General features: G+C 35.2%; 1 protein-coding gene across 1 annotated transcript in view; it reads right to left on the reverse strand.

Annotated features, from left to right (window-relative positions):
* Window positions 1-27,580, reverse strand: part of Adgrv1 (adhesion G protein-coupled receptor V1) — a 521,596-nt gene that overhangs the window by 346,540 nt on the left and 147,476 nt on the right. Inside the window, exons 58-70 of the mRNA XM_027927625.2 lie at window positions 27,085-27,246; window positions 18,328-18,445; window positions 17,157-17,280; window positions 16,119-16,257; window positions 15,747-15,932; window positions 15,252-15,484; window positions 13,004-13,152; window positions 11,390-11,591; window positions 10,685-10,904; window positions 7,939-8,178; window positions 6,448-6,597; window positions 4,929-5,402; window positions 427-570 (exon numbers count right to left, since the gene is read on the reverse strand). Of these exons, the coding sequence (XP_027783426.2) occupies window positions 427-570; window positions 4,929-5,402; window positions 6,448-6,597; window positions 7,939-8,178; window positions 10,685-10,904; window positions 11,390-11,591; window positions 13,004-13,152; window positions 15,252-15,484; window positions 15,747-15,932; window positions 16,119-16,257; window positions 17,157-17,280; window positions 18,328-18,445; window positions 27,085-27,246 (2,541 nt within the window). The remainder of the gene's footprint in view (window positions 1-426; window positions 571-4,928; window positions 5,403-6,447; window positions 6,598-7,938; window positions 8,179-10,684; window positions 10,905-11,389; window positions 11,592-13,003; window positions 13,153-15,251; window positions 15,485-15,746; window positions 15,933-16,118; window positions 16,258-17,156; window positions 17,281-18,327; window positions 18,446-27,084; window positions 27,247-27,580) is intronic.

Below are 27,580 nucleotides of genomic sequence, written 5' to 3' on the forward strand. Positions count from 1 at the left end.
CATTTATCTAAGTCAGCACAAACTTGTACAGTAAACCAAAGCCTGCATGGCAAAGACAAACATGAAAAGATCTGAAATATTCACTAATATTTAACTCTAATTTTAGTTACTTAGTATAAGTAACTCGATAGTAAATAGTTGATATCAAGAAAAGACTTGGGCATTTCAACTTTAGGTTGACCGTTATTTTTAAAATTCCACAACTTACATTCAAATTCTACAAGATAAAAATTTTCTAAAACCCTAAAAAAGTAAACATATTTCCTAACCAATATTGAAAGTTGACAAATTACTTTTATATCATTTATCTATTATGTCAACTTTGATATTCACAGGATTTTTCAGATTGAATAGTTGATATTTAAGAAACTCTCTAGGAACTTGGTCCTTCCTGTGAAGCTGCAGTACCTCACCAGGGCCAATTACCTGAGAATTGGCTGCTTCTTCAGGGACTGGAAGCACAGTGGATTTTGCTTCCTGGAGAATTGTTGGCATTCCATAGACATTTCCACTGAGGAGCATCACAGTCACCAGCTGCAAGGTGATATTGGAGCCCAGTGACAGAAAGACCTAGAAACCAACAGCATCAATTACATTTTTTTAGTTGTTAAGAAATGATTTTCAGAGTAATATAATGAGCTTTTAGCACACTGACTGAGGTTCCCTTAGTAGCAATTTCATCATTGTGTGACCTCTAGTCTTAAAACAAACCTCTAGCATTTAGAGTGTGAAGTGAGGAGTGGTCGTTGCATAGTATAAAAACTTGCAAACGTTCCATGTGTGCTCAAATAGTCTCAAAAAGGAATGAAGTAGCAGTGTTGGTGAAGAAATCATGTGTCAAAGGAATGGAAAGAGCACACTGTTGAATATTATCAGGCCCTGAAACCCAGCAAAACCCACTTTCTTCCTCTTCATTAATTCATAACGAATTGATTATATTTACTCAAAATGGACAATGAATTAGGTGTCTTGATTATTTGAATGGTGGATAAATAAAAATTACTAACATCATGTATTAAATTACCAGTGAACAAAATTTTAAAATCTAATAGGGGAAGTTCTCAACTTACAAACTGATGTTACACTAAAAGTATTTTTGAAACTTATAATACAATTTTACATAGAAACATTGTTATTGGTAATGGCTAACCCCAAGTTGTTCCATAACCTGAACTATTCCTAAAAAATTTTGTATCTTTGTTAAATATAAAAGCAACCACTTCTATGCAGTCTCTTCTTCTTTCAAATATAATGAACTTAAACGTGTAATTTCCTCAAATGTACAAAGGGTACACCATAGCAGTTTCAAATGATGTGCAACCTAAGGGCAAAAGATGTTTCATTCTTTCCAAATGACATTTACTGAGCCAGGGGAGAGCTTAGTGGTAGAGCACTCGCCTAATATTTGTTGGTTCAATGTCATACTGTGAAAAGAAATTACATAACTAAACATGAATTTTAGTTCAAATGTTAAGGAAACAAATCATAATATTAAACTTTAATTATGTGTACCCCACCTAGCTGGGTAGCTAGTGATAATTTATTCCCATTTTCTAAAGAATGAAGGATGAGGTGTCATCATAAGCACAGAGTCCCTGATGCCTTTCCTATTAACTCTCTGTTCATGGGCCCATCCCAGACTTGTGTGATGCAGCAGTTCCTCAAGGTGCAGGAATTAAACATTAAAATTGAACTGTGGTCACAACAGATTTGAGGAATAGCTGGTCTACCTACAGAAGAGTGGTTAGATGAGTTTGAAAAGGAACTTGAAAGTTTTAGGCAGTGATCATGTTCTTCAACATGGCCTTCCATATCCCTGATCCAAGACTACCTCGTCAGTGCTATTTTATATATTTCTCATCACTCTTAATGCCATTTGGGCACAAACAGAAAGAATTTATAGTCCCATGATTTCCAACACTGTGCACCCACATACTTTTTTAATTGGTTGTTAATGAGCCTCTCTTACACTCCACAAAAGGACCAGGATGACAGAAAATGTGTCTCAATCATATTTGTATCTATTCTGCTTCCCATAAACACCAGCACAGAGATGAGTGCTCAAAAAATGACCCAACCACAAAGGTAAATCTCCTCCTTCATTCTTCCCACTTAAGCCCTTTAAACCTAGACATGTTCCTTCAGTGAACCAGTGGTTCCTGCAGTCAGTGTGTGCCTCATCCAAGAACCCACTTCTTAGAGAGGTGTGGTCCATGGTCCAGGTCTTAAACCTACATCAAGAGTCTTAGCAGAAGCTTTCCTTGTTCAAAGACCCGCTTGAAAGTAGCCACATCACAACAGATTAAACATGTCATGGCCTTGGTTGTCTTCCCTTTGGTTGGCCTATCCTGACCTGTCTGAAATCCTAACTTTTACCCAGAAGTATGGAGCAAGAAGAATTACATACTCTGCACTATGTGCTGTGTAACTATATTGTGTAATAATATCCCAAACCTCAAAGAACAATGTGTTATATCTCGGATGGGAGGGAGGAAGTGGATCCTTAAAAAAATCCTGCCCTTGTTTTATAAGCATGTTGCATCTTGACCCGAAAAGTTACTTTGAAAAACTAACTCACCAATATCTAATTATGTGCAATTTTATACTACACATTGCCAACTATAGGAGTGAAGAAGAAAGAATCCATGCATTTGAAATAGGTTAATGAAAGAAGTTATAGTAAGCAAATATAGCAAGCTTCTCAGTATGCATGAGCTAGTAAATTTTATTTCTATTCTTGAAATTTAGAAACCATAAGAACAAACTAGGTTCAAAGAAGATTTTAAGAACACTATACATAATTCAAATGTGGTATTAGGAAATCTAAGTGTCTTCATAAACTATGCCATTATGCTGTCCAAGTAAAATGAAAGAAGAACTATATCATTCAAAATGATCTAGGTACCACAAAAAGCTATCTAATAGCCAGGCAGATCAAGTGTCTTAGTCCATGTAATATATATCATATATTTTAGGTGAGTGCAACTTTCAACTGTACACATCAGTTAGCAAAATAATACAATAATCTTCTCTGTGGAAGGCTTGTTGGCAAATGAATGCAATATATAAAATGATACAAATCTATTCCTTAAAAAGTTAAAGAATGACCCCTAGTATTCATTAGCAGCTTATAATTGACTGTTCAGAATGTGATGCTATGAATGTGTTGGAGAATGTTTCCAGTTATATAATTTAGGCACGATGTATTTTTGAAAATTTCTTCTAATTTGTAAAAGAGACTTAATACAATGATTTTCTGGTTAACTTAATTTCCCTCTCTTTTACCCAGTATTGCACTATTTTGGATATAGGATTTGGAGTTTAAAAATTTATAAATCAGGGCCATGACCTTAAGTCAGTTTCCCAGAAAACTACAGGCTTGTAGTAATAATTATGAATCCCACGTCTCACAAACAAGCCTCCATTTTTCTCTTGTATCAAACACCAAATACAGTTAAAGACCTAGGTGCACAAAAGATCAAAAACTTACACAGTAAGCATGAATTAGTGTAATGGACTTGTTACTTATTCTGAATGACCGCCTTTCTTCTATTGATTGCAACTTTACATAAAATGGATGAAACAAATAAGAAGCTACATCATTTCTCTCTTGCTTTGTGTTTTGTGAAGTCTCTTTCCATCATCCTTTATTTGTTGCAAGTAAATCTCAAAACTTTCTGTCATTTTTAGGAATACAAAAGACTAGGCCTACATAAACTGAAACTCCAATCTCACATTCAATCCAAGCTCCCTGTTTATGATAGTTCTTGCTTGATTAGGATCTATAAAGAGAAAGAGGTCATACTATGATTTCAGTACTCCTCCAAACCTCAGCCCCAGGACCTTCCCATCAGTCATCTGACACTTCCAGGATTGGGACAAGAGGAAGGCCTCTCTAAGACAGAGTGACAAAAACTTTGACTCTCTGCTATCCTCCTTTCTTGGCCAACACTGACAGCCACCACAGCTCCATGAAAATAGCGCCCTAATATTTAGGCGGTGATCATGTTCTTCAGCATGGCCTTCCATATCTCTGATTCAACTTCATGGCCTCCATTTGGGTGTTCCTCAAAGGCTTCAGAATTCAACTCCTCAGTGTTCCTCAGAAGAGACAACTTATTCTCTTGATGACTTTGTGATTCACCCCATTTTTCACAATGCACCCTACTGATTCTTCACATCGTAACTGCAATCTGGCTACCTTTTGGGCAATCTTTATTAATCATAAGATAATTCAATTAAATAACTTCTCTCCTATCATAGAGAATGATGTGGTTTGCACCATCCTTGTAAGGATTAAGATAAACAGTCACTTAAAATCACTTTCTGTGGGTTCAAAGACTGAGAAAGACTGCTGGGGTATCTACTTGACCAACAGGAAATTTAGGCCTTTTTATCACTCTTTTTATGGCACAAATGATGGCAGAGAGATGTGCTACTCTCTCTTTCTTAATACTCTCAAAAAAATCATACTGAGGGCTGGGGATATGGCTCAAGTGGTAGCGCGCTCGCCTGGCATGCGTGCAGCCCGGGTTCCATCCTCAGCACCACATACCAAAAAATAAAAGATGTTGTGTCTGCTGAAAATTAAAAAATAAAAATTAAAAAAAAATCATACTGATGTCCAAAATTTCAAGGACAGAAGCAGGTATCAGTTTCTATACTTAATGCAGGCCCTTCAAGTCCCAGAGAGCAAGAATAAGTCTCTCTCACTATACTATCCTGGAACTTTGTAAGTATTGAATAATCCCTCCTATTATCTAGACAAATATACTTAGTCATTTATAATCTACAAAAGCATTGTCCAATAATTACTATGCATTCCCTAAGGCCTTTTCATTGATATGTTTAAATGTCTAAGCAAGACTCATAACTAATCATGAGGTAAGCAAAGACTCCCTTAAAAGAATAATAAGGATATCACAAACCTGATTCTTTATTGGAACCATGTCAACTTTATATCTGGCACCATCTTGAACCACCAGCTGCATCTCTGCATTTTTAGTAGTAACTAGCTGTTCTTTATGATCAGATGATATTCGAAATCTAACAGCCACATCTCCAAATGTGCCAGCAAGCCTGGTGATATTAATTTGGACAGATCTAATAAGGTCCTGTCCAATAAGTATTGACTGGTGATCTGGATACAAGGCAAATACTCCATGTGGATCATCATTTGCAGACACAGAGAACCATGTGATGCATTTTTCCACATCCAGTTCTGCTCCTCCCTCTACAGAAACTAGCTGCATCACACAGTCCTCCTCTATCTCAGGTATATCATCTGGCAGCAAATGAACATCAAAGCTTGCATCAGTCTCTCCATCAGCCATGGTGAAAAATCCATTTGTGGAAATAAAGTCACCAGTGATATCAAATTCACTACTTAGTTCCCAGTAAATCTAAAATAAAAGGGAAAAATTCCAACAAAGTTAGATAATCCACTATATTAAACCAAATAAATTAAATATCCCTTTATAAAGTTCAAAAATAAATTTTGTTGTGCATCATTACATTCAAAGCCAAATCCTCTAAGTATATGTAAGTTTGTGTAGTATATGAATCACTGCAGGCCTTCATTGTAATTTGCAGAACATGATTTAAAATTCTCACTATTTGACCTGCTTCTAAAATAATAGAGTATTTTGAAGAAAGAAAAGCAAGTTAACTAACTTTAGCACACCAATTCCATAATTACATTAATTAGTGAACCATATACGATATTTTAAGATAAAAATAAGTAGAAACTTTGATGATTCACATCAGAATTTGGTTTTGTTTATTTTAAATATAAAGGAAATATTTATAAATTATCAAGAATTTATCATTACTTCCCAAGCATTGTTGAACTCCAAACTATAAAAATTCAACTGAAGAAGTATCAGTTAATATCCATTACTGGAAGAGAGGTTAACTGTATGCAGAAATTTCACAAAATATATTTTTCTAGCAAAGAAATGTCTGTCGTTGACCTTAGCCAAATACCAAGAGAACTTCCAAGAGAATCCTCAGTTTATATCAATAAACACACAAATGCAACCCCTTAAAAAACACTTGCTAAATGGAGAAATCCTGTTGATAAATAAAGCCCTAAAGAATATAATAAGTAATTTCTAAAAAAAAAAAAAAAAATCAAGAGGCTTACACAGAAAAGGCTCCATATTTATAGCAAGAAATAAAATACAAAATATTCAGTCCTTCACAATGAAGCCTGAGAAAGGTCCTTCACACACTAACTGTAGTCATATTGAATTTAGAAAGAAAACCAGATTTGATGAGATCTGGAGAGCCCAGAGGTGCTTAAATGAAGCCTCTCAATTTATCTCAAAAACCCAAGTAATTTTAGTTTTTCAAAAACTTTAAAGAAAAATGCAGGCTCTCTGTCCCTCTTGACCACATTCAATTGGTAAATTGGTATACTTGGAAAAATCAAATGAAAAATAATACCGTAATTTCTCCAAAGGTGCCCTTTACCCTTCTGACAAAGAAAGTGATGACCAGCGGTCCTTCCAAACCTGGTGGCTCCACATAAGTCTTCTTAGATAAAGACTCAGGAGCAAAATGAACAACTCCATTTGGATCACCAAACTTTTGTATCTAAAAAAAAAAATAAATAAATAAAGACCATTAAGAGAACAGAGTAAATAAACAACTATGATGAAATTATAGCATCCAACATATTAATGCACCAATAAGCCAAGAAAATAGAAGAAACATAGAAATAACATTTGACTATAATATATTTACCTACTTGATTTAAAAAAAGAGAGTAAACTACTATACTAACTGTTGTCTAACATGAATAGGTTTTTATTCCATAAAAATAATGGGAACAAGTATGCAGAAAATTATAATTTGCAAAACCTGAAAATGATATGAATTTGATACCTAATTTTTGCTTTATTCATCTTAATTTTCTAGCTATGGCATAAAGTGGACAGAGGCAAAAAGGCCCTGTAATGCTTAATTTTATGCCTCAAACAGGAAGGACTACACCTCCAGTTGTTTGGTCAAACAACAGTCTGGATGTTGTCAAAAGGTGTTCTATAGATATGATTAACCTTAAGGATCAGCTGACTCTAAATAAAGGAGATCAGCCTCTACAGTGGGTGGCCTTATCCAGCCAACTGAAGAACTGAAAAGCAAACACTGAAGTTTCTTGCAGCAGAAGGAAATAGTGCCTCAAGACTGTAACTCAGGAACCTTGCTTGAGTTTGCCCCACGAATTCCCAGTCAAGACCCACAGACAGCTTCAGCTCTTTCCTGGGTTTCCTGCCTGCCAACTCCCATAATCACAGGAGTCAATTCCTTAAAATATCTTTCTCTTTTGCAATTACTCTATGTGTATGGGTCTACTGGTTCTCTTTCTTCAGAATACTATGACAGAAGTAGATTCCAAACAAGAGTATTTTACAAACAAAAAAAAATCAAATTGTGCTATCTCTCTACATTGTTTTCAGTAGCCTACTAATTCTGGGCTACTTAATTCCCAGTAATTCTGGCCCTCATAACTAGGTGATTCATATCAAATACATTGAATCCAGGTCTAATCTAATACCAAATCATTGTGATAATCAAACAAGTGCATTCTTTCTTCAAAAAACCTGATTTGTAGCACATTAATAATTTTTCTTTATTTTGAAGACAAAGATGACATAACAAATATTTCCTTTGTAAAAGTGCCAAATATTCCCAAAACACCAAATTTTCTCAAAGATTGTAAAATAAGTATCACTCTCTTCAAACTTTTTAAAAATTGCTAATAATCAGGCTATGTCATGAACAAACATAAAAATGAAAAAGTTTGATCTGTAGGAATCACTATGACTTCTTATGGCTTCATAATTTTCAATTCAACACAAGCATATAGAGTTTCAAACTATAAATGTATTTGATAAATTATTGAATATGAAATTTTGTAGGTAAAGTCAGACTTACAGTTAATGTAATATCTTTAGCTCTGGAGTCTAAGTTAGCTTCTCCTTTCACAAGTTTAAGTTTAATTACAAAGGTCTTTTCAACTTCAATTTCTTCATGAGGATAGACTGCCAGAATTATGGTTCTCATTCCATCTTCTCCATCTCCAAAGAAGAAAGATCCGCTCACTGGGTCTGCAATGTCTCTGTTCTGTGGTGGTAAGGTTTCCTGAGAATTGGGTCCTACTATCTCCCAGTTTACCTGCAAAATGTTTTGTTTTTTTATTTTTTAATAGATAAGATCAGTTTTAACCAAAGGATTATTGCAGTATATATAGTATTAGAAAAAAACTTACATCCATATATTTATAAAACTATTATAAATATATTAACTATTATTATAGGATATGTCCAGAGAATTCCTACTTTATCAGCTTATTTTTTTAATTAAAAAACAATGGCATTTGCAAATATAACCTACATGTCTATATAGAATGTCAGTTTTCATAAACTATCTAAGAAGAGATGAAAAATATTAACATCTAGTCATTCGTAATGACCACAAGATAGCAGAAATATACTTTAAAATATCAGAAAAATTCAAACATTTTTAAAATTTATGAGTACAACACTGTCCTGCTGTGTACACAGTTTTTGCCAATCGAAGCATATCGGAAGAAGACAATAAAGCTATGTGAACATTCTGGTGAGTGTGCAGCTCCTTCTAAATGTAGTTTAAATTCTTATTGTAAAATGAACAGAAATCTTCATAAGTTGTTATAAGTAAAAATTTTTCACATTATAATAAATGTATTTTTGAATTTCAATAATTCCAAATTGCATATTTTTCATATCAACTATGAAGAAAAAAAAAAAAACGGGGCACTTGTTTTTGCTTGTCACTTGATCTTTCAGCAGCACTAGACACAGCTGAACCATTACTTTTTCTTGCTATCTTTCTTGGCTTGTATGGTATTTACAGGGCACATGCCTTCCTGGTTTTCTTCCACCTTTACTTTCAGTCTTCTTTGCTGGCTCTCTGCTCTGAATGCTAAATTCCAGAAGCCCAGGGCTCAGCTACATACTTTCCACATCACTATCTACACTCCTTGGTCTCAAGGTTTCAAACAACTCTCTGAGTGTCAGTGTATTCCCACTCTGTGCCACAGCCCTGACCACACACTGTGCATACACTCACACACTCCCCTGCCTACTTGACTCCTCCACTGGCATGTCAACTAGTATCTCAAATTAACATGGCAAAACAGAACTCCCAATTCACCCCCAAACTTCTGAATATCAGAAAACAGTACTATTTAGCCAATTGTTCAAACTAAAATTCTAGAAGGTATCCTTGATTCCTCTCTTTCTCTCAGCCTCCAATTTGAACCCAGTGAAATTTCCTCCAAAACACACTCAATGTTTATTCACTGATCATCTCTTTCCACCACCATTTCTGCAGAGGGCAGTAGCCTCCTAACTTAATCCCTGCTGCTTCTACACTGCTTCAATGGCTTCTGGGCAAACCACTTTCCTAACAGTATTCAGGGTGAGATGCTTTCGATGACAATCCATGACATTATTTCCCTTCTTAAGTCTCTGTAATAGGATCCTATTTTCACCCAGAATTGATCTTTCACTTGGCAAAGGAGGTTCTATGTGATTAAGTACCTATTGACCCTCTGATCTATCTTGTACTACTACTGTACCATCACTTACAAGCCCTGACCACTGGGACCTCTCCTACCTCATGTCAGGCTATGTCTCTGCAGGACCTATTACTCCCACATTCTCAACCCTCTAACAATTACATGCCCTCAGCCTTCAGCTTCAACATCATACCCTCAACATCCAATTGAAGGTAGCCAGCAGCCAGGCATGATGGAGCAGGCCTGTGATCCCAGCTAGTTAGGAGGTTGAAGAGGGGGTTTGCAAGTTCAAGGCCAGCCTGGGCAACTTAGCAAAATCCATTTCAAAGTGAAAAATAATAAAGGGCTCAAGTATAGTTCAGTGATAGAGTGCCCTAAGTTTAGCCTCTAGTGCCACACAAAAAATAAAAGTAGATAGCAGGTCATTCACAATTGTATCTCCCAATTTTATAAACAGAGCCTTAATTGTCATCAGATAATGTGTTTATACTAATTTTATTACTGTTTAGTAATGTTTTCTAAAATGAGCACTCTGTAAGAACACATAAGAGTTCTGTCTAATTCACAAATATGTTCTTAGTACTTAAAACAGGATCAGCACATAGAAATCTCCCAATAAATACTTGTTGAAGCTGGGCATAGTAGCACATGCCTATAATCCCAGTGGCTCTCAAGAGGCTGGGCAGGAGGATCACAAGTTCAAAGACAACCTCAGCAACTTAGAAAGGCACTAAGCAACTCATTGAGACACTATCTCTAAATAAAACACATGCAAAAGGGCTAGAGATGTGGTTCAGTGGTTAAGTGCCCCTGAGTTGAATCCCTGGTACCGAAAAAAAAAAAAAAAAAAAAAAAACATAAAAATAAAAAAAATATTTGTTGAAGTGATTAATTTAAACAGAATCATTAACTTGCTCTCAAGAATTCCCTGAGGATAGATGTATGTCCAATATACTTTTATGTACTTCATCTTATCCAGAAACCATTTTACCCATACAAGGTAATTAATAAATACTATTTATTGATTGTGAATAAGCATATATATTTGGAGAAGAAAATCCAAAATCATATACAGCCTATCAAAAATTATTTTTAAAACCAAAAAAAGAATAACTCTACCTGAATCTCTCCTAAGAGTCTTCCAGTTCTTTCGAAGACCAAGGATAAAATCATTGTGGAATTGGGGTTAGGAACAGAAATTTTGCTTTGATTGAGAAATCTTATAGTGCTAAATGGAGATTCACTCTTGGCGATGGTGACTCTGCTCACTAGGTGGCGCCCAAGGATCGCTCCACCAGTAGCTCCAGTGAGAAGAATTTCAAAAGGCTCCTCAAATTCACTGCATAGTGAGAAGGAGCAATTCTGAGTCTAAACATATTAAAATGCTTGTAAAATCCAAATAACTAGTCATTTTCCAAATTGATCATACATATTCAAGGCACAGTAGTCACACACCAAATGGAAGAAGAGGGTGCTTAACTGAAAGCATGAATGATCAGCATCAATATTACATAACCTAGGACAGTTATTAGACTTTCCTGCTCTCTTTTCAGTTGCTTAAGGATTAAGGCAGTGCACTGAAGGATGTTTCCACATTCTGATTAGAGTTTTTAAGTCTACAGGAATAGAAATTATCTCTTCTATTTAAAAGGAAATGACATAGACAACCATGGTGGTTTCCGAAACCCCTTTCCCTATGCCCAGTATCCCCCAAAGTCTTTCATCTGCTTTTTTTCAATGGGCACATGTATTATGGGTGCATGTTAGAGTCAGATCTCAATATCATGTTTTATGTGGGCCCACACTGTTTCCTGGATTACCAACCTTTCACTGCCATCAGTGATGGAGATATTTATAAAACTTAAGTTCTGTCCATGCTGAAAGGTGACTGAACTGCTGTGCAGCATATAACTGACGTCTCCTGGAACAGCAGAGGAGCTCTGGGAGATGACATCAGCAGTCACAGTGCCATAAGTTCCATGCAGCCTCACCACTGGGATCGCAATTGCTCGAACATCCTCCTCCACTGTAAGGGGAACTGGGAGTTAACTGGTACACGGGACAAAGCGACCAACTTTTATAAGATTCAGACAAATTAAACTAGGTAACTAAACATTATGTGACAAGGCAAGCACTTGTTTTTTCTGTAATTCATCTATCACTTTAAAAACGATTAGTGAAAATTTCATGACTCGTTTTTTTAGGAATAATGTAGTTCACTAGATGTTGAAAGTTATAGTGAAGAGTAAAGGTTAGAATCCAAACAACCTATTTAATCATTAGCATAGGCATTCCTTCTCTGTGTACCACGTACAAACATAAAGACTTGGTTTATAAGACAATGTTAGCTGGACTTAAGAAACTTCAAATTTATATATGGATTACAAATTTATATATGGATTAGTTCTATATAGTTTGTTGAAAGATAATATAAATAAATAAAATGTATGCTACTTATATGAATACTTTAAAAATCCACATAAAAAATTCTGTTATGGTTTCAGGTCCTTTAAAATATACTGTGAATATGAAAATGCAACCTCAATGCTTGATTTCAATTTAAAAATTAATTTTAAAATCTTTATTTCTACTTGAGCTGTACTAACCTCAATATATTAAAATATTATTTCATAGAGTTCACATACCTAGGGCTAAATAAGACTGCACTTACATAAAAACTATATATAAAGAGGCATTACCCAAGATTCCCCAAAAGAGAGTGAATCAAAATTAGGAAACGGAAAAAATAGTCAAAATCCTATTTCTTTCTTCATGCAAAAATTCAACACAACTTTTACTAGTTGTATACTAAAGTTCAGGAAATAGTAATGTCTTGCATGATTTACCCATAAGAGTCATTATTAACCAATTCCTCAAGTGATTTTTTGATGAACTTTAAAAATGTCGAGATAACCAAAGAATTTTGTACTCTGCTTCTATAGAAGGGAACTTCTACAAAGGGAAACTGATACTCAAACTATTTCCAGAAATAGGATCAAGATCCAGACACTACCTCCATCTGCACCAATAACAAAGTCATTTCAAAGGTAATTATTCACTAAAAAGTGAATATTCACTAATTTCTTATGACATAGGAAATTAAATAATTTAAAGAAGTTTTCATTAAAATGTTTAAAACTGAAACATTTTAATAATCCTAAGGTTAAGTATAATTTTTTTTCTACAATTACTTGTTTTTAACCATTTGGCTTTGCCATATACAGAATGGTTCAAGACTTCATATTGATAATTAAAAACATTTTCAAAATTAGTAAATATAAAAATATAACGGTATATATATGTGTGTGCACACACACATATATATATATACCAAACCAAGAAAATTTTACATATGCAAATTCAAACTGAATACTATGTTGAGGTACTTTCTAATTGAGAAGATGGTGGAAAATATACAATTAAGCCACTTGGACTTACCTTTGAAAGTAGTATACTTTGGGTCAAATTCAATGATTCCCTCTGCATTATCATTTTTCATTATTATGATTCGAACAACAGAGGTGTTTCCTATTTCAGGAGGTTGATCTATCTGAAGTCCATTTTCTTGGATGGTAAAATCATATCCTCTTTGGAAAGTCATAAAAAATAAAATTTTAAAACACAAAAAATAAATAACAAATACATGATTGCTTAGCATGAATTGAAAGATCCTGTGGGATTTTTAGCTCCTGTAACTTAGCTCTATTAAGTATTGTAATACTTTTAAGGATACTCAACACTAAGGTACTCCTTTTTTAAAAAAAATGATGTTTTGAAAAGATTTCTGTGCTTCTCCCAATTATTGGCATCTTCATGAAACCAAAACTAATGTAAAATCACTAAACTTGGGCAATGTGAATATAGTAAATCTATTAGGAAATTTGGAAGCAACTGAAATAAAACAAACCTCTGGAGATCACTTCTGAGCACATGTATAGTAATGAGCCTTGGGCACTCAGAGAGTAAACCAGGTAGGGGTGAGACTTACATTGCTAGGTTACGAGGGTTGCTTTAAAAATATAAGGAGTATCTTTTCGTTAATTAAGTTTCAAGTTAAACCATCAAGATTTAAGAAAATATTTTAATGAAATTATAATTCCTCTATATTGAGGGCAGTTTACTTATATAATAACATTTCTACAAAAGACATTTTTTAAGATAGATGTTATTCCCATGGAACAAGCTTTGACTTACAGGGCTTTATGACACTTTATTTTCTAAAGATAAAAAAATGACAGTGAATGATTTTAGTCCTTACAATTCTCAAATTCTGTTTACCTGATATTTATAACCTACCTTGTACTGAAAGTTGAAAAATGGTAAATAAATATTTTGTATTAGGCAAAATTGGAAAACTGAGGATTAAAATATTAAATGATAATAGTAACTATTATCAGTACTCTGAGATGGGTTGTAAATTAGCTGATTACCACAGACTAGTATCAAAGTAGTAGTAATTCTAGTGAGCAGGCAATAAGGAAAAAACACTGTGCTATACAACTTTTTTTTTCAGATCAAACGAAGTCCAGAAATTTATCTGGAAGGACACACTTCATTCCCAGAATTAAACTTAAGTAGAAACTACTTTTTTAAAAAGCCAAGAAGGCAAAAATCTTTAAGTCCCCTTATAATCAATCAATAACACAAATATGATCTCACATTTAATTAGCTATTTCTTCCAAAATGAACTTATTCAGTTCAAGGGGTGACCAGTTTGACTTTTAACATATTTAATATGTGTAGAAATTCATTCCCATTGCCAGTCACCGAATCATTTCTGGGAAATTAAAGATTTGAATTGTAAGTAAACACAAAACATTTTCCCCCAGCTAGGATGATGTACCCTCTACTTAAGTCACTGAGAGAGAAATATTTTAGTTTAAAAAGTTTTTAAAGCACAAAATTATGTAACAAATGTAAAACTATTTTCATATACAAAAAAAATTCATTCCAGGTTCCTATAAACACAAAAGCTATTCTAGTGGAAGGACCCCCTTTGTGTCCTTTGTAAGCTGTGCAGAGGAGAGAAGCTTGCAAAGCTGCTGAACCTGTGAGCTGTTCAACCATGGGTACTCAAGTATGTGCTAAGGGTGTTTTCCATCTCATCAACTGAGCCAGCTCCATGAAAACAGAGAATGAAAGAGACTCATGATGGTTAAATTTTCATCTTCACTAAAAACATAGTACACATTATTGGCCAACCATCTTCCACTCGAAAATTTCCCCACTTTAAAACTGATGCTGGGCACCACCCATAAGAAAACAATATAATATAGCTTTCAGATACACAATGGAAGATGCCCCTCCCTCCAGTTCTTTCTCAGGTACAGAAACAGCAGGAAGCAAATTCTGCCACCCCAGCAGACCCATGACCTAGAGAACAGTTAGGATCTCTCCTCACCAAATTACTAGACACAGTGTCATGCTCATTCCCTGCCTGCTCTGAATGAATTCACAGACCAGAGCCACATACTCTGTCCATTCAAGAGAAAAATTAAAATTCAGAAAAGTGCAAATAATAACACCTAGTCTTTTTCATAATTTCCCTTCTATGAGCTGTTGGAACATCACATAGGTCGAAAAACAGCAAGAAAAGAACAGTTGTACACTTCAGTATTGGTGTCTTCACATGTAGCTTTATTCATTCTCTCTCCCTCTTTTTTACTCATTTCCTGTTCTCCTTTACCTTCCCTGGAGTTCCACCTTTAGAATTGCTACAGAAAATTCTTCAGGGCCTTCAGGATGGTCGTCATCAAGGATTTCAACAAGCAGACTCTTCACCGTCTCTCTGGCTTCAAAGAGGAGCTCTCCTGATGCAGAAACAAAATCTGAGCCAGCACCTGCTGTCCCGCTCACAGTCTTGTACCAGAGTCTCACCAGGCCAAAATATCCACCCGAACGGATGATCGTGACATTAACCTAGGCAAAAAGCATTTTCTCATTTGATTTGGATGTCTAATCTACCAGACAACATTATCTCTAATTAAAGACTATTTACCAGGATTATGTCAAAATTAAACATGAACTTATAAAGTATATGTTATATGTTAAAATAATGTTAGGAGCAATTTAATGTGTTTGTGAAAAACTTTAGACTACGAACAAGGGAATACTTTTAAAGAGCATTCGCAACATCAAAAACAAAAACAGTATTAATATTTTTAAGTAAGTCACACCATACCCCCAGTGCTTCCTCTGACACTCGAAGCTGGTCCTGTGAAAAGGAAAATCGGCCATAGGGAAAGTCACTGGCCACCACAGTGATGTTGGCCGTGCTTCTGGAGTCACTCAGCACTCCTCCCTCGCTGACTTCAGTGAGCTGAAACTCATAGAAAGACTTTTCCTCAGGAATATTATCATTCAAAGCCTAGAGAGGGATGAAAACAATCATTAACAGTAAAATCTGTAAAACTTAAACATTCCTCTTACATAAAAAGCAGCAACAGATTCTGCAATATTACCATCCTCCTCATGGCCCACCCCAACACCACACACACACACACACACACACACACACAGAGTGAAGGGCATAATAAGCCAGCAACATTGATACCTGTATCACTACAATGGCTGCAGACTGTCCATCTCGCATTGTCAGTTTTCCTGACGTTTGAGCAAACACCCCCACAGAAGGAGGGATGATTCTCCAGAACACTGTGACCTCCCCCCAGATCGCTGGGCCGCGAACAAGGCTACAACAATACACAAATGTATATTCAATACATTTTGATTGCTGTGTACTTTTCCTAAATGTTTACTGAATCTTTCAACAGTAACCAATTTTCATTTATTTCAAGAACTTTATTCTTTTGACTAAACTCGTCTATCAATTATAAACTGCAAGAAAGTACTTAGAAAATACTGAGCTAGTGTAGTGTCAATGTATGACAAGCATATTGGCAAAAACCGAACATTAATAGTGGGAGGTTTAGGGGATAAAAAGAAGTTGTTACAGATTTTTAATACACAGGGCATAAAATATGAATAGCCTAACAAACTTCTCCAAAGAATAATAAACACTTCATACATGTGCATGCTAATGGAAAAGGATAAAGAATTGTCTTGGGATAACTATTAAAAAGATAAAATATTGAGTCAAATCTGGCCACATCATTGATGGCTGCCACCTCTATTCCTCATGAGAAAATTTGAGGGAAACAGACATGCCTATGATCATACCAATTTAGTTATATGATAAGTCCTGACATTGTAACACTTAGAATCAAAATCTTTGATCTTGATGCTTTTTTAAAAGATGGTTTTCAGCTAAGGCATACATGCTAACAAAGATGGAATATATCTCCTATATTGCACATTTAGCTACAGAATAGGGCTGAAAGCATGGACTTTTGATCTCAACACCACGAGCTTTCCTTGGTGTAGGTTATGCAAATCATCCATTAGTCTGAAACCTTTTGGGGATCTAATTTCTATTTCAGTCTAAAAGGTGCAGCATCTCCAAATGATGCTACCTCTATGGAAAATCATGATGCATGAACACTGTGCATGCACTAAGAATGGTGTACTAAGACTAATCCTTTAAACAATGTCATCACCCCATAGAAGCAAAGAAAAATCTTGAAGCTCTTACCTGATGATAGCAGTACCATTATATTTAGCTGAGGGCTCCCCGATGAGGACATGCCTAGATGACGGAGCTATCCCAACTTCTCCTGGTGCTCCCCTTTCTCCCAGAATAATTATTGATGCACTACCTAAGTTGATGATGACACATAACACAAAAGGATAACTACCCAAAATATATACAGTAATACTAGAATTTTCCTGACCACAGAATTTGCTTTTTGTCACAGACCCATGGGATAGGATGGAGTTTGATAGCAAAAAAGACATGTAACGATACAAAGTTTTTATAAGTAAACTCTGGGCCATTTTTTACTGGGATTATTGTTGACAGAACACACAACAAAAAAATTTCTTGAAACATTCTCTATTGATCCAAGCAACAAATCATCACAGGAACCATATGATGCCTGTTTCTGAAGTGTCAAAATACGTAGTTCTAGTTTCAGATGAAAACAGGTATACACTACATATCAAACATAATGTGTTGGTTTAAAATAATGTTGTATTATAAAAATAATATGTTTTTAAAATTTAGGAAATCAAAAACCATTATTAATATTTCAAATAAATAATTCCAAACTTACATAAGACAAGCACATCAGAGCACATGTGGAGCATGCATGAGGCCCTGTGGGCTTCATTCCAGGAAAGAAAGGAAGAAAGGAAGAAAGAAAGAAAGGAAGGAAGGAAGGAAGGAAGGAAGGAAGGAAGGAAGGAAGGAAGGAAGGAAGGAAACATGCACATGACAAAAATGGGGTTACATTGAGCATGTTGTTCTGAAACCTATTTTATTACCATAACAATTACCCATGTAATTGTTATTTGTTTTCAATGTAATTGTTTCTCTGCCATATCATTTTAAATGATTGCATAGTATTCTGCCACATTTAACCAGTCTCCTAATATCACATCATTTAGGAAGCTACCATAATTAATTTTATAATGTTGCTTCATAAAAAATTTTTTATTTAAAAAGTCACAGCTGAGCAGTATGAAATCTGACCTATGTCTTACCAACATGGGGTATTATAATGTTAATTTAAAAATGTATTTACCTTGAGTACATCTTTATGTTTTAGCAAAATTTTAGGAATTAGAAAACCTAACATTGCCTATCTCTGTAACTACTAATCATCTGCTTTAATCTACTTTTTAATTTCCAAAATTTTTCTTACCTTTTGCTGGAGATATTTCTACCTCATCAATTGGTAACAGCTGAATTGTATAATTCCTGTCCTTTTCCAACACGGTGTCTTGCAGTGCATGCAATACAATGGTCTTCTGAGACTCCATCTATACCAAATGAGAAGAACAATAAATCTTCCAGATTGACCAAAGTCAAACTTTGAGTGTTTTTATTAGCAGAATAAGGTTTATGCGCATAATCACTTTTTCAGTCCTTTCTGTCACCTAGAATAAGGGCTGCATCTAGGGAGAATTACTATACAAAAAAAGTCAACTCTAATTATAAATTCCATTTATGCTCTTAATAGAAAAAATTTTAAAAAATTAACTCATCTCCTAAATTTATTGAAAAATTTCAATACTGGAGTTCAATCTTTTAGAGGACAAATGGTTACATCTTAAGTAAATTGTAAAAAGTCACAGATTTAATATCTGTAAGGGGAGTTGGCTCCATTCAAGAAGGAAAAACAAGCAATGGATGACCTGAGATTATAGTCACAGTTGCAATCGATAGGCTAGAGATAGGCTGTAGTTAATTATCACTGACATCCTTCTCATGGCCTGTATTGTCAATGTTAAGTTATCTCTGGCACCTAACAATAGTACCAGAGACAGCAATATAGGAGCCTAATTCATAAGGAAAATCTAGTGTTTCCATCCAGGAACCTGGAATTTTATATACACATTTCAGTTTTTTTTTTTAATCTTCACCTTTCAGACTTTATTTTCCTTTGTTCTTATATGTTCCACTTGTTTCTTGCTGACTGCATCCTGTTTTCTTATACTTTTTTCCCCTTGCTGTTAAAACACAGGAATGCTATTTGTTTGTTTGTTTTTGAGATGAGGTCTCAAGGTCTTGCTATGTTGCCCAGGCTAGTCTTGAACTCCTGGGTTCAACAGAACTTCCCACCTCAGCTTCCCAAGTAGATGGAACTACCTATGCACACCACCATGCTTGGAACAGAATATTACTGATTTTATGTTTCATTCTTTTTTTTTTTTTTTTGTCCTGAATCTTAGGAGCACAGTTTGTATTGATCCTCTTCTGGTCTTCAGCACTATTTCCATTGGACAATGGATGGCCTTTTATTTCTATTTAGTCTCTGTCCTTTATCTGTCCATTTCTTTTGTTCATTTTATTTTGCTTTCTGGTACTGGGGATTGAACTCAAGGATACTTTATCATTAAGCTACATCCCCAGTGCTTTTTAAATTTTTGAGAAATGGGCCTCCTAAGTTCCTGAGGCTGGCCTTGAATTTGGTGATCCTCCTGACTCAGGCTCTCGAGTAGCTGAGATTATAGTTGTGCACCACCATGCCCTGTTTGTTGTTTCTGACATGGGGTCTCACTATTTTGCCCAGGCTGGTCTCCTGAGTTCAACTGTTCCTTTCATCTCAGCCTTCAGAGTAGCTGGGATTACAGGTGCTCACCAAAGTACCTGGCTTCTGCCCTTTAAATACCATTTGTCAAATCCCTCCTCATCCTGTCACTCAGTCTTAAATGCATGTGTCTGCTTCTTAATTTTTCTTTCAGTATATACTATTAAAGTCATCCACATTTCTGCATGCAGATTTAATTTATCCTTTTAGTTGGTGTGGACAGTCTATTGTTTGCATTTACAATATTTTCAACATTTATTTAACAAGGACTATGAATTGTTATAAATAATATTACCACGGACATTCTTCTACATGCTTCTTTGTATTTACAATAATTTCTCTGAGGTGCTATTGGTTGAAAATATAGTTAACGCTCATAATTTTTGGAATCCCTATTTACAAATTTGCCTGCTCAACCAGTTGTTTTTTTTTTTTTTTTTTTTTTTTTGTAACCCCAGAATTAGTGTTCAGGCATTTTTTATGGTCATTTGCAGATATGTGCATATTGGCAAAAACTCTGCGTCATTTTAATATATTTTTCATTTTAAATAAGCACTGCAACTCATACTTGAATAGCTTATCTAACACAAAACAATATTTTCTCCTTATAACATATCACAAACTCCTTGTTGAAGACTGAAGATTTCAGCTCTACACTTGGGGGCCATTTAAAACAGTGAATTCGCCAACAGAAAATGAAAATGGAAATAAAATGGCAATACATTGACAATGACAAAGACATCTGTTTACATTATGAGAGTGGAAACAAGAAAAGGCATGGTCTTGTTCTACCTCAGGTGGGAATGTGCTAATTGGGCGAATCTTATTTTCTACCACTCTTCATGTGTCCACAAATAACTATGAGAGAAGCAAGAGTACTGATTTGGGGAGTTACAAATAAATTTTAGTCAACAGGCAAATTCACAAGTGGATAATGATCAACATGCATCATAAGAATCAACAAGAATCATTACATAGTTATGTTGCCACTTACCTTACTACTCTAGATATAAGACAGTTTTCATGTGGTATGATCTCCATTTCTCAAAAAAATTGACAAGAAGTAACAGGAAAAACTGCTGACAGGTGATTACAAGTAGCAAATGCCAATGTTTTTGGAACACTAGTTACAAAAGACAAATGTTCTGGGATAAAAGGTGATGGGGAAGTTTCATGGGGAAATATATTTAGAAGAGTTTCTCTATTAGAGATTCAAAATGTATGCAAGTAATTTTTTTAATTGCACCAGGAAAGCTTTCTTAATTCAGTTTGGAGTTTCCCTACTCTATTTGAACACTCAATCTTTTAGAGCAATTATTATTCTGCAGAACAGCAGCACAGAGCAGTGGTTCAAGAAATGCTACTACAGACTACATTAGGAAAACAGAAACAGTTTCTCAGCTTTTTGAAATTTGAAGCCATTAATTTTTGATCATACAATGTAGAAAATTTGAGCTTTACTGTATTAAGTTGAGGTATCAACTTGATATTTTATTAGAATTTTTCTAAATGAATTTAAAACTATTTTAAAGGTTTTTGGAAAGCATTTTCTAAGTGTTAGGGGGTTGGTTAGCTTCTTCACAACCATAACTTCATGTAATCCTTATAGTCTTTATTCAGATTCAGCATTACTTGTCCTTGGTTTGCATTAGAAAATCAAATGTGATAAGAATTAATGAACTTTCCTGGAGTCACATGCTAGCAAACAGTAGAGTGAAGATTTGAATCAAAGTTAACTAGCTATGGACTCTACATCCCTTTTATTTTTTCGGTGGCTACTCCCAGTATCGCAAGAGAATTAAGACTATAAAGTGAGTAAAGTAGATGAGTATAGGTGACAGAAAACTGCAACAGCACATAAATCCTTGAGAAAGTAGAACTAGGGAAAAGAGAACACTGAGCAGGAAATGTAAAATGCCGAGAAACAAACAAGAAATATCAGAACTATAAAGCCATGGTGAAACAGAGGACTCTCAAAGAAAGGTATTAGTAGCAAATACTGACAGGAATCAATGCAGTGGAAAATATATAACCAATTCTTCAGTGCAGCGAATTTGCGTTAGTATGAAAAATAAATGTTTAAGATAAATTCTAAAGGAAAAAGAGCAAGTTACAGAACAGATTGCAGACTAAAATTCCATTTGTGTAAGAATAAGATACATATGCTTGAATATGCACAGAAAAAAAATTGGAATGCCATAAGAAACTGTCAATAGTGGTTACCTCTGGTAAGTAGCAAAGCAAGATCTAGGAGAATTCATCGGGATTTTACTCTTTTCACATCCATCTGTATTGATTGAGGTTTACATGAAGACACATATTTTTATAACAAATTAAAATATAAAGATGGAGGGAAGGGACTTCTAAGTTAAACTGGCAGCAGGCTGATTGGGGGAGATGAGCCTTCTTCAAATGCACATATAGACACCATAAGGGACCTATGCTGACAACAAAGGAAAAAGAAACTGAGAAAAGGTTTCTAAAATCAAGGCAAAATTTTCTCTTATGGAGGTATCAATCTGGGGTTGACTAAATGGCACATATACATTCCACAGTCTGAACCTAAATAACATGGAGAACCAGGGGATTAAGACCAATTGCTGAGGTCTCTGAACTCCAGGCCACAGAGACTGCACTGACCACAATAACTGGCTGCCATAAAATGCAAAGCTGTTGTGGTCCTACTCTCCTCAGCTCTTCCTCTTCACATCAATTCTGATCCTACAATTCGCATTATGCATAGAGTAAATGAGATGGGAGTGATGTGTTACATCCCAGGAATTACACACTTCACATGAGTACACTTAATAAGGTCCCAAGCAGGAATGCACATTTTCCTAGAAGTCCTAACAACATTTATATATACGGGGTAAAAATGGGAGTTCATAACCCACTTGAATCAAAGTGTTAAATATGATATATCAAGAAATATGTAATGTTTTGAACAACCAACAATAAAAAAATTAAAAAAAAATCAGAACAAGCCGAACACAATGGTACGGGATTGTAATCCCAGTGACTTGCTGAGGCAGGAGGATCATGAGTTCAACTTAGTGAGACCCTGTCTCAAAATAAATCTTAAAACATAATTTAAAAGGGCTGGTTATGTGGTTCAGGGGTTAAGTGCCCCTGGGTTCAATTCCTGGTACAAAAAAAAAAAAAAAAAAAAGCCAAGAAGAACAAAAGAAAATACATTGGAATAGGAGAAGTATGGGTGAAATCTAAAAGCAGAATGCTATAAACTTTCCTCTTAATACTGCTCCCCACAAGTTTTAGTATGCTGTGGTTTTGTTTTCATTTGTCTCACAATATACTCTAATTTCTTCTTGATTTCTTTTTGACACACTGCCAACATTGTTCACACAATGTTGTTGTGAACCTTAAAAGGCTCTAAAAAATAAAATCAAATGTCAGAAACTTGTATTAAAAACTGAGTAATTGGGCTGGGGATGTGGCTCAAGCAGTAGCACGTTCGCCTGGCATGCGTGCGGCCTGGGTTCCATCCTCAGCACCACATACAAACAAAGATGTTGTGTCCGCTGAAAACTAAAAAATAAATATTAAAATTCTCTCTCTCTCTTTCTCTCTCTCTCCCCCTCTCTCACTCTCTCTTTAAAAAAAATGAGTAATAAATGATCAAAATTTTAAAAAAATAAAAATAAAAAAAAATAAAAGTGAATATATTGGATCTGAAGTAATTTTCCTATGTTCATACATGAATACACCACTATGTACAACCACATCATGTACAACCACAAGAATAGGATCCTGAATAAGTTATACTCCATATATGTATAATGTAAAAATACACTCTGCTGTCATGTGTATCTAAAAAGAACAAATAAAAATGAAAAAAAAAATCACCTGCGGACACTAAAGAGAACTGCATGAGTGAAGAGATGAAATTAAGAGATGCTATTTAAGAATAACAATGTCAAAAAATGCAATTAAAAAAAAAACATTCCCCAGAAGCAATAAACAGTAAAATTCAAGATGCAGAAAATTTAATCAGTGATATACAGGATAAACTGGGATTTTTTAAATCAGAATGCAAAGGAAAAGGTGGAGATAAAAATTATGTGTGTCACAGTGATGTCTCAGAGCATTAAATTTAGTTTCTCTATGTGTTTCCTTCCCTTTGTTCTTTATCCAGGGGACATTTTACTTCTTTCAGGCTACACTGAAAGCAAAGTTTCTAGGAAATTATTGAACTAAAGGTAAATACAAGATAGGGAAGAAATAATAGTATTCTTGGGGGATTAAAATCTGTTGAAGAGGTAGGGAGGAAGCAGGACTGGGTACAGGGAAAACAACCAAAATTGTTAGCAGAAAAAATTACACTTATTCATAGAAGACCAAGGGAAACAGTAGGAGAGATTCTCAGAGCAAACTTCTCTTGAGCATGGCTCTACCCCAGATCTCCATGTAGATTTTCTGATGTCCAGTGAGAGCTTATCTCTTCAAGAAAGAACTCATTACCCCATGTGCTGGGAGTATTTCAGGCAGACAGCTCTCATCTGTCAGGCTCCTTTGGAAATTGCCTCAACTGAAGAAATACCTCTCCTATAGGTCAGATCCTCTTTCTGGCATAGTTCACTCATGGTGACTTACACAACACAAGATTATGAAACTCAACGTTCCTACAACTCAGGACAACTTTGAATTGTTAGTCCCTTTTGAAGGCAAGCTATAGTGTGTGGTAGTGTCAGTTCAATACTCCATCACAGCTTGCCTTCAACCCTGCACAATGCTGCTGCTTCTACTTGAACAGATGTTGATCTAAGGAACACTCTCTCCAAAACCTTTAGGCCCTGCATCTTATAACTTTCTCACCAGGAAAGACCTACTGACATATCACCTGTGGACACTCATCAGTCCTGGAGGCTTGCACACTTCTGTAATAATATGGAGCTCAGATATCTTTCATGCAGAAAGACATAGTCAGAAGTAACTTCCTCTAGTGCCAAGAAAGGACTGAAAAGATCACAAGGAGAATTTCCCTGTAAGTGGGGGAAGAGTAACTCCCACAGTCATTGGTACATTTTAAGGCAGTCCAGGAAGCGATTGTACAGTTAACTATGGTACCACTAGGGCTGCCCTGTAGGCTAGTATCTCAATTGTCAAAATGAACATTGCTGTGAGAATTATTTGTGGGATTAGAGATCCACCTGTGTTGTAGTAGCCATAAGCAGGACCGGGAGAAGACTGCAGAGGTTGTCAAAACCAAATTAGAGCTAGACTGTGGAACCAACCTAGACGCCCTTCAATAGATGAATGGATTAAAAAAAATGTGGCATTTATACACAACGGAGTATTACTCTGCACTAAAAAATGACAAAATCATGGAATTTGCAGGGAAATGGATGGCATTAGAGCAGATTATGCTAAGCGAAGCTAGCCAATCCCTAAAAAACAAATGCCAAATGTCTTCTTTGATATAAGGAGAACAACTAAGAACAGAGAAGGGAGGAAAAGCATGAGAAGAAGATTAACATTAAACAGGGATGAGAGGTGGGAGGGAAAGGGAGAGAGAAGGGAAATTGCATGGAAATGGAAGGAGACCCTCATTGTTATACAAAATTACATATAAGAGGAAGTGAGGGGAAAGGGAAAAAAACAAGGGGGAGAAATGAATTATAGTAGATGGGGTAGAGAGAGAAGATGGGAGGGGAGGGGAGGGGGGATAGTAGAGAATAGGAAAGGTAGCAGAACACATCAGACACTAGTGTGGCAATATGTAAAACAGTGGATGTGTAACCAATGTGATTCTGCAATCTGTATACGGGGTAAAAATGGGAGTTCATAACCCACTTGAATCAAATGTATGAAATATGATATATCAAGAATTATATAATGTTTTGAACAACCAATAATAAAAATTTTAAAAAATAAAATAAAAACAAATTAGAACCCCTGTCCTGTAGATATGGATACCTTAGAACTGGATATGCAAGAACAATGGTGCTGCTATACAATTGTACATAAAAGAAACTCAGCCTTCAACCTGTATAAGATTGGTGACAAACAATTAGCAAATAGGGTCAAATCCAGGAATAAATCCATCCCTCTTGAGGCTGTGCTCTGAAAAGAAATGGCTTTACCCAATAGGGGAAAAGATAGCATTATTTGCCATTTGGTATAGATGCTCAAAACCAGAAACCCTTTGTAATCACCTGAGAAGTAAATCTAGCAGTTAGAACCTGGTAACTAGAAAAATATGCCCATTATTACCAAGGAAAACCTTCACAGAAATTCATGACTCATTTCTAAATTTTAAATTCTTTGTATGCTAGGTGAGAAATTTTCAGATCATAGCTAAGACATGCAACCTAGATGTTTCCTGACTCACTGTTTATTAGACTCTGAGAAACAAATGGATGATATATCTGCAACACCTGAAATTTAATGCCATTAGAGCAACCAATACCTCAAAAATAGTAATATTTAAGGAGCAAATAGACTGTCAGAGGGCATCACTAATTAATTTCTTATTCACCTATTAGAAAACCAGAAGAAAATACTGTATTTTTTTGTTCTTTGGTTGTGAAAGCTCTGAAGAACTATATATATATATATATATATATATATATATATATATATATATATATATATATATATATATATATATATCTCCATCCCCTGGTTTCTGGCTCTAGTAATTGGTAGAAACCAATCATATGGTCAAAGAGATCCTGTTCATTCCTCTAAGTAGACAGAACCTTTCACCTTCACTTGTTGTTGTAGGGGGCTGAGATACATACAGAAGGATTGTAATGGACTTCCCATTCTTAAATTATGTATCTTGATTCAGTTTTCTGAGCAGGTATAATATCAATCATTTTCTCAAAGTGTACAGGGATGTTAAAAATTCCAAGCCTTTGTAAAACTGAGATTATCTATGAGATTGTATTATTATAAGACATAATCAATCTATTCTCAGTATAAAAGTTTTGCATAGTCAGAACTTTGCCCTCAATCAGGGAAGAAGTTGACTGTGTGATAGAAACAGAGTGTGAATTAAACAATCTGACAACAGAATCGAGAGTTTTCTCCCTCTTTGTCTCTCACAGAAGAATTTTTAAAACATTTACTTTTTAGTTTTAGCTGGACACAATATCTTTATTTTATATTTATGTGGTACTGAGGATCGAACCCAGTGCCTCATGCATGCTAGGCGAGTGCTCTACCACTGAGCCACAACCCCAGAATTTTTTTTCCCCACAGTGTAGGGAATTTCAAAAAATTCCAGATGTATTGAATACTATCATATAAATTCACAGTAATACTATTCTAAGACAAATTAGAGAAATTACAAATTAGAAATATCAAATTAGAGAAATATAACAGGAGTCCTTATGTTTCCTTTACCTCATCAAAATGAAGTGTCCCACTTAAAGGACTGAGATTATCCTTAGCCTTCTCGTCTACAGTCCACCGAAGTCGGACGGAGCCCTTTCCCCCTTGGGACCGGACAACTGTCAATGTCACATATGAATTGTCATCAGATAACAGGGAATCATTGACCATTATCTGAAAGGAAGAAAATCCAGTAACACAAAAAGAATAACAACAGAAGAAACAAACAGAATCTTCTTTTCACGATGACTGCAGTTTTCAAATTTAGAATTCTATTCATGAAATGTTACAATCATGGCAGAGAAAAATATTTCACCCCACTTCCTTTCCTTCTTAGACACTCAATAACATGGCATTTCCCATCTTCTCTTGCAATTAGATGGAGCTACGGAATTCTTGTGAATAGATTATATCCAGGAGCAACATATGCTGCTGACACTCTGGCCATAAACTTCCACACAATCCTCCATATTCTCTCGTTTCCCATGTGTCAGGTGAATAGAGAGGA

Source organism: Marmota flaviventris, chromosome 5 (genome assembly GCF_047511675.1).
Source record: "Marmota flaviventris isolate mMarFla1 chromosome 5, mMarFla1.hap1, whole genome shotgun sequence".
Lineage (NCBI taxonomy): Eukaryota > Metazoa > Chordata > Mammalia > Rodentia > Sciuridae > Marmota > Marmota flaviventris.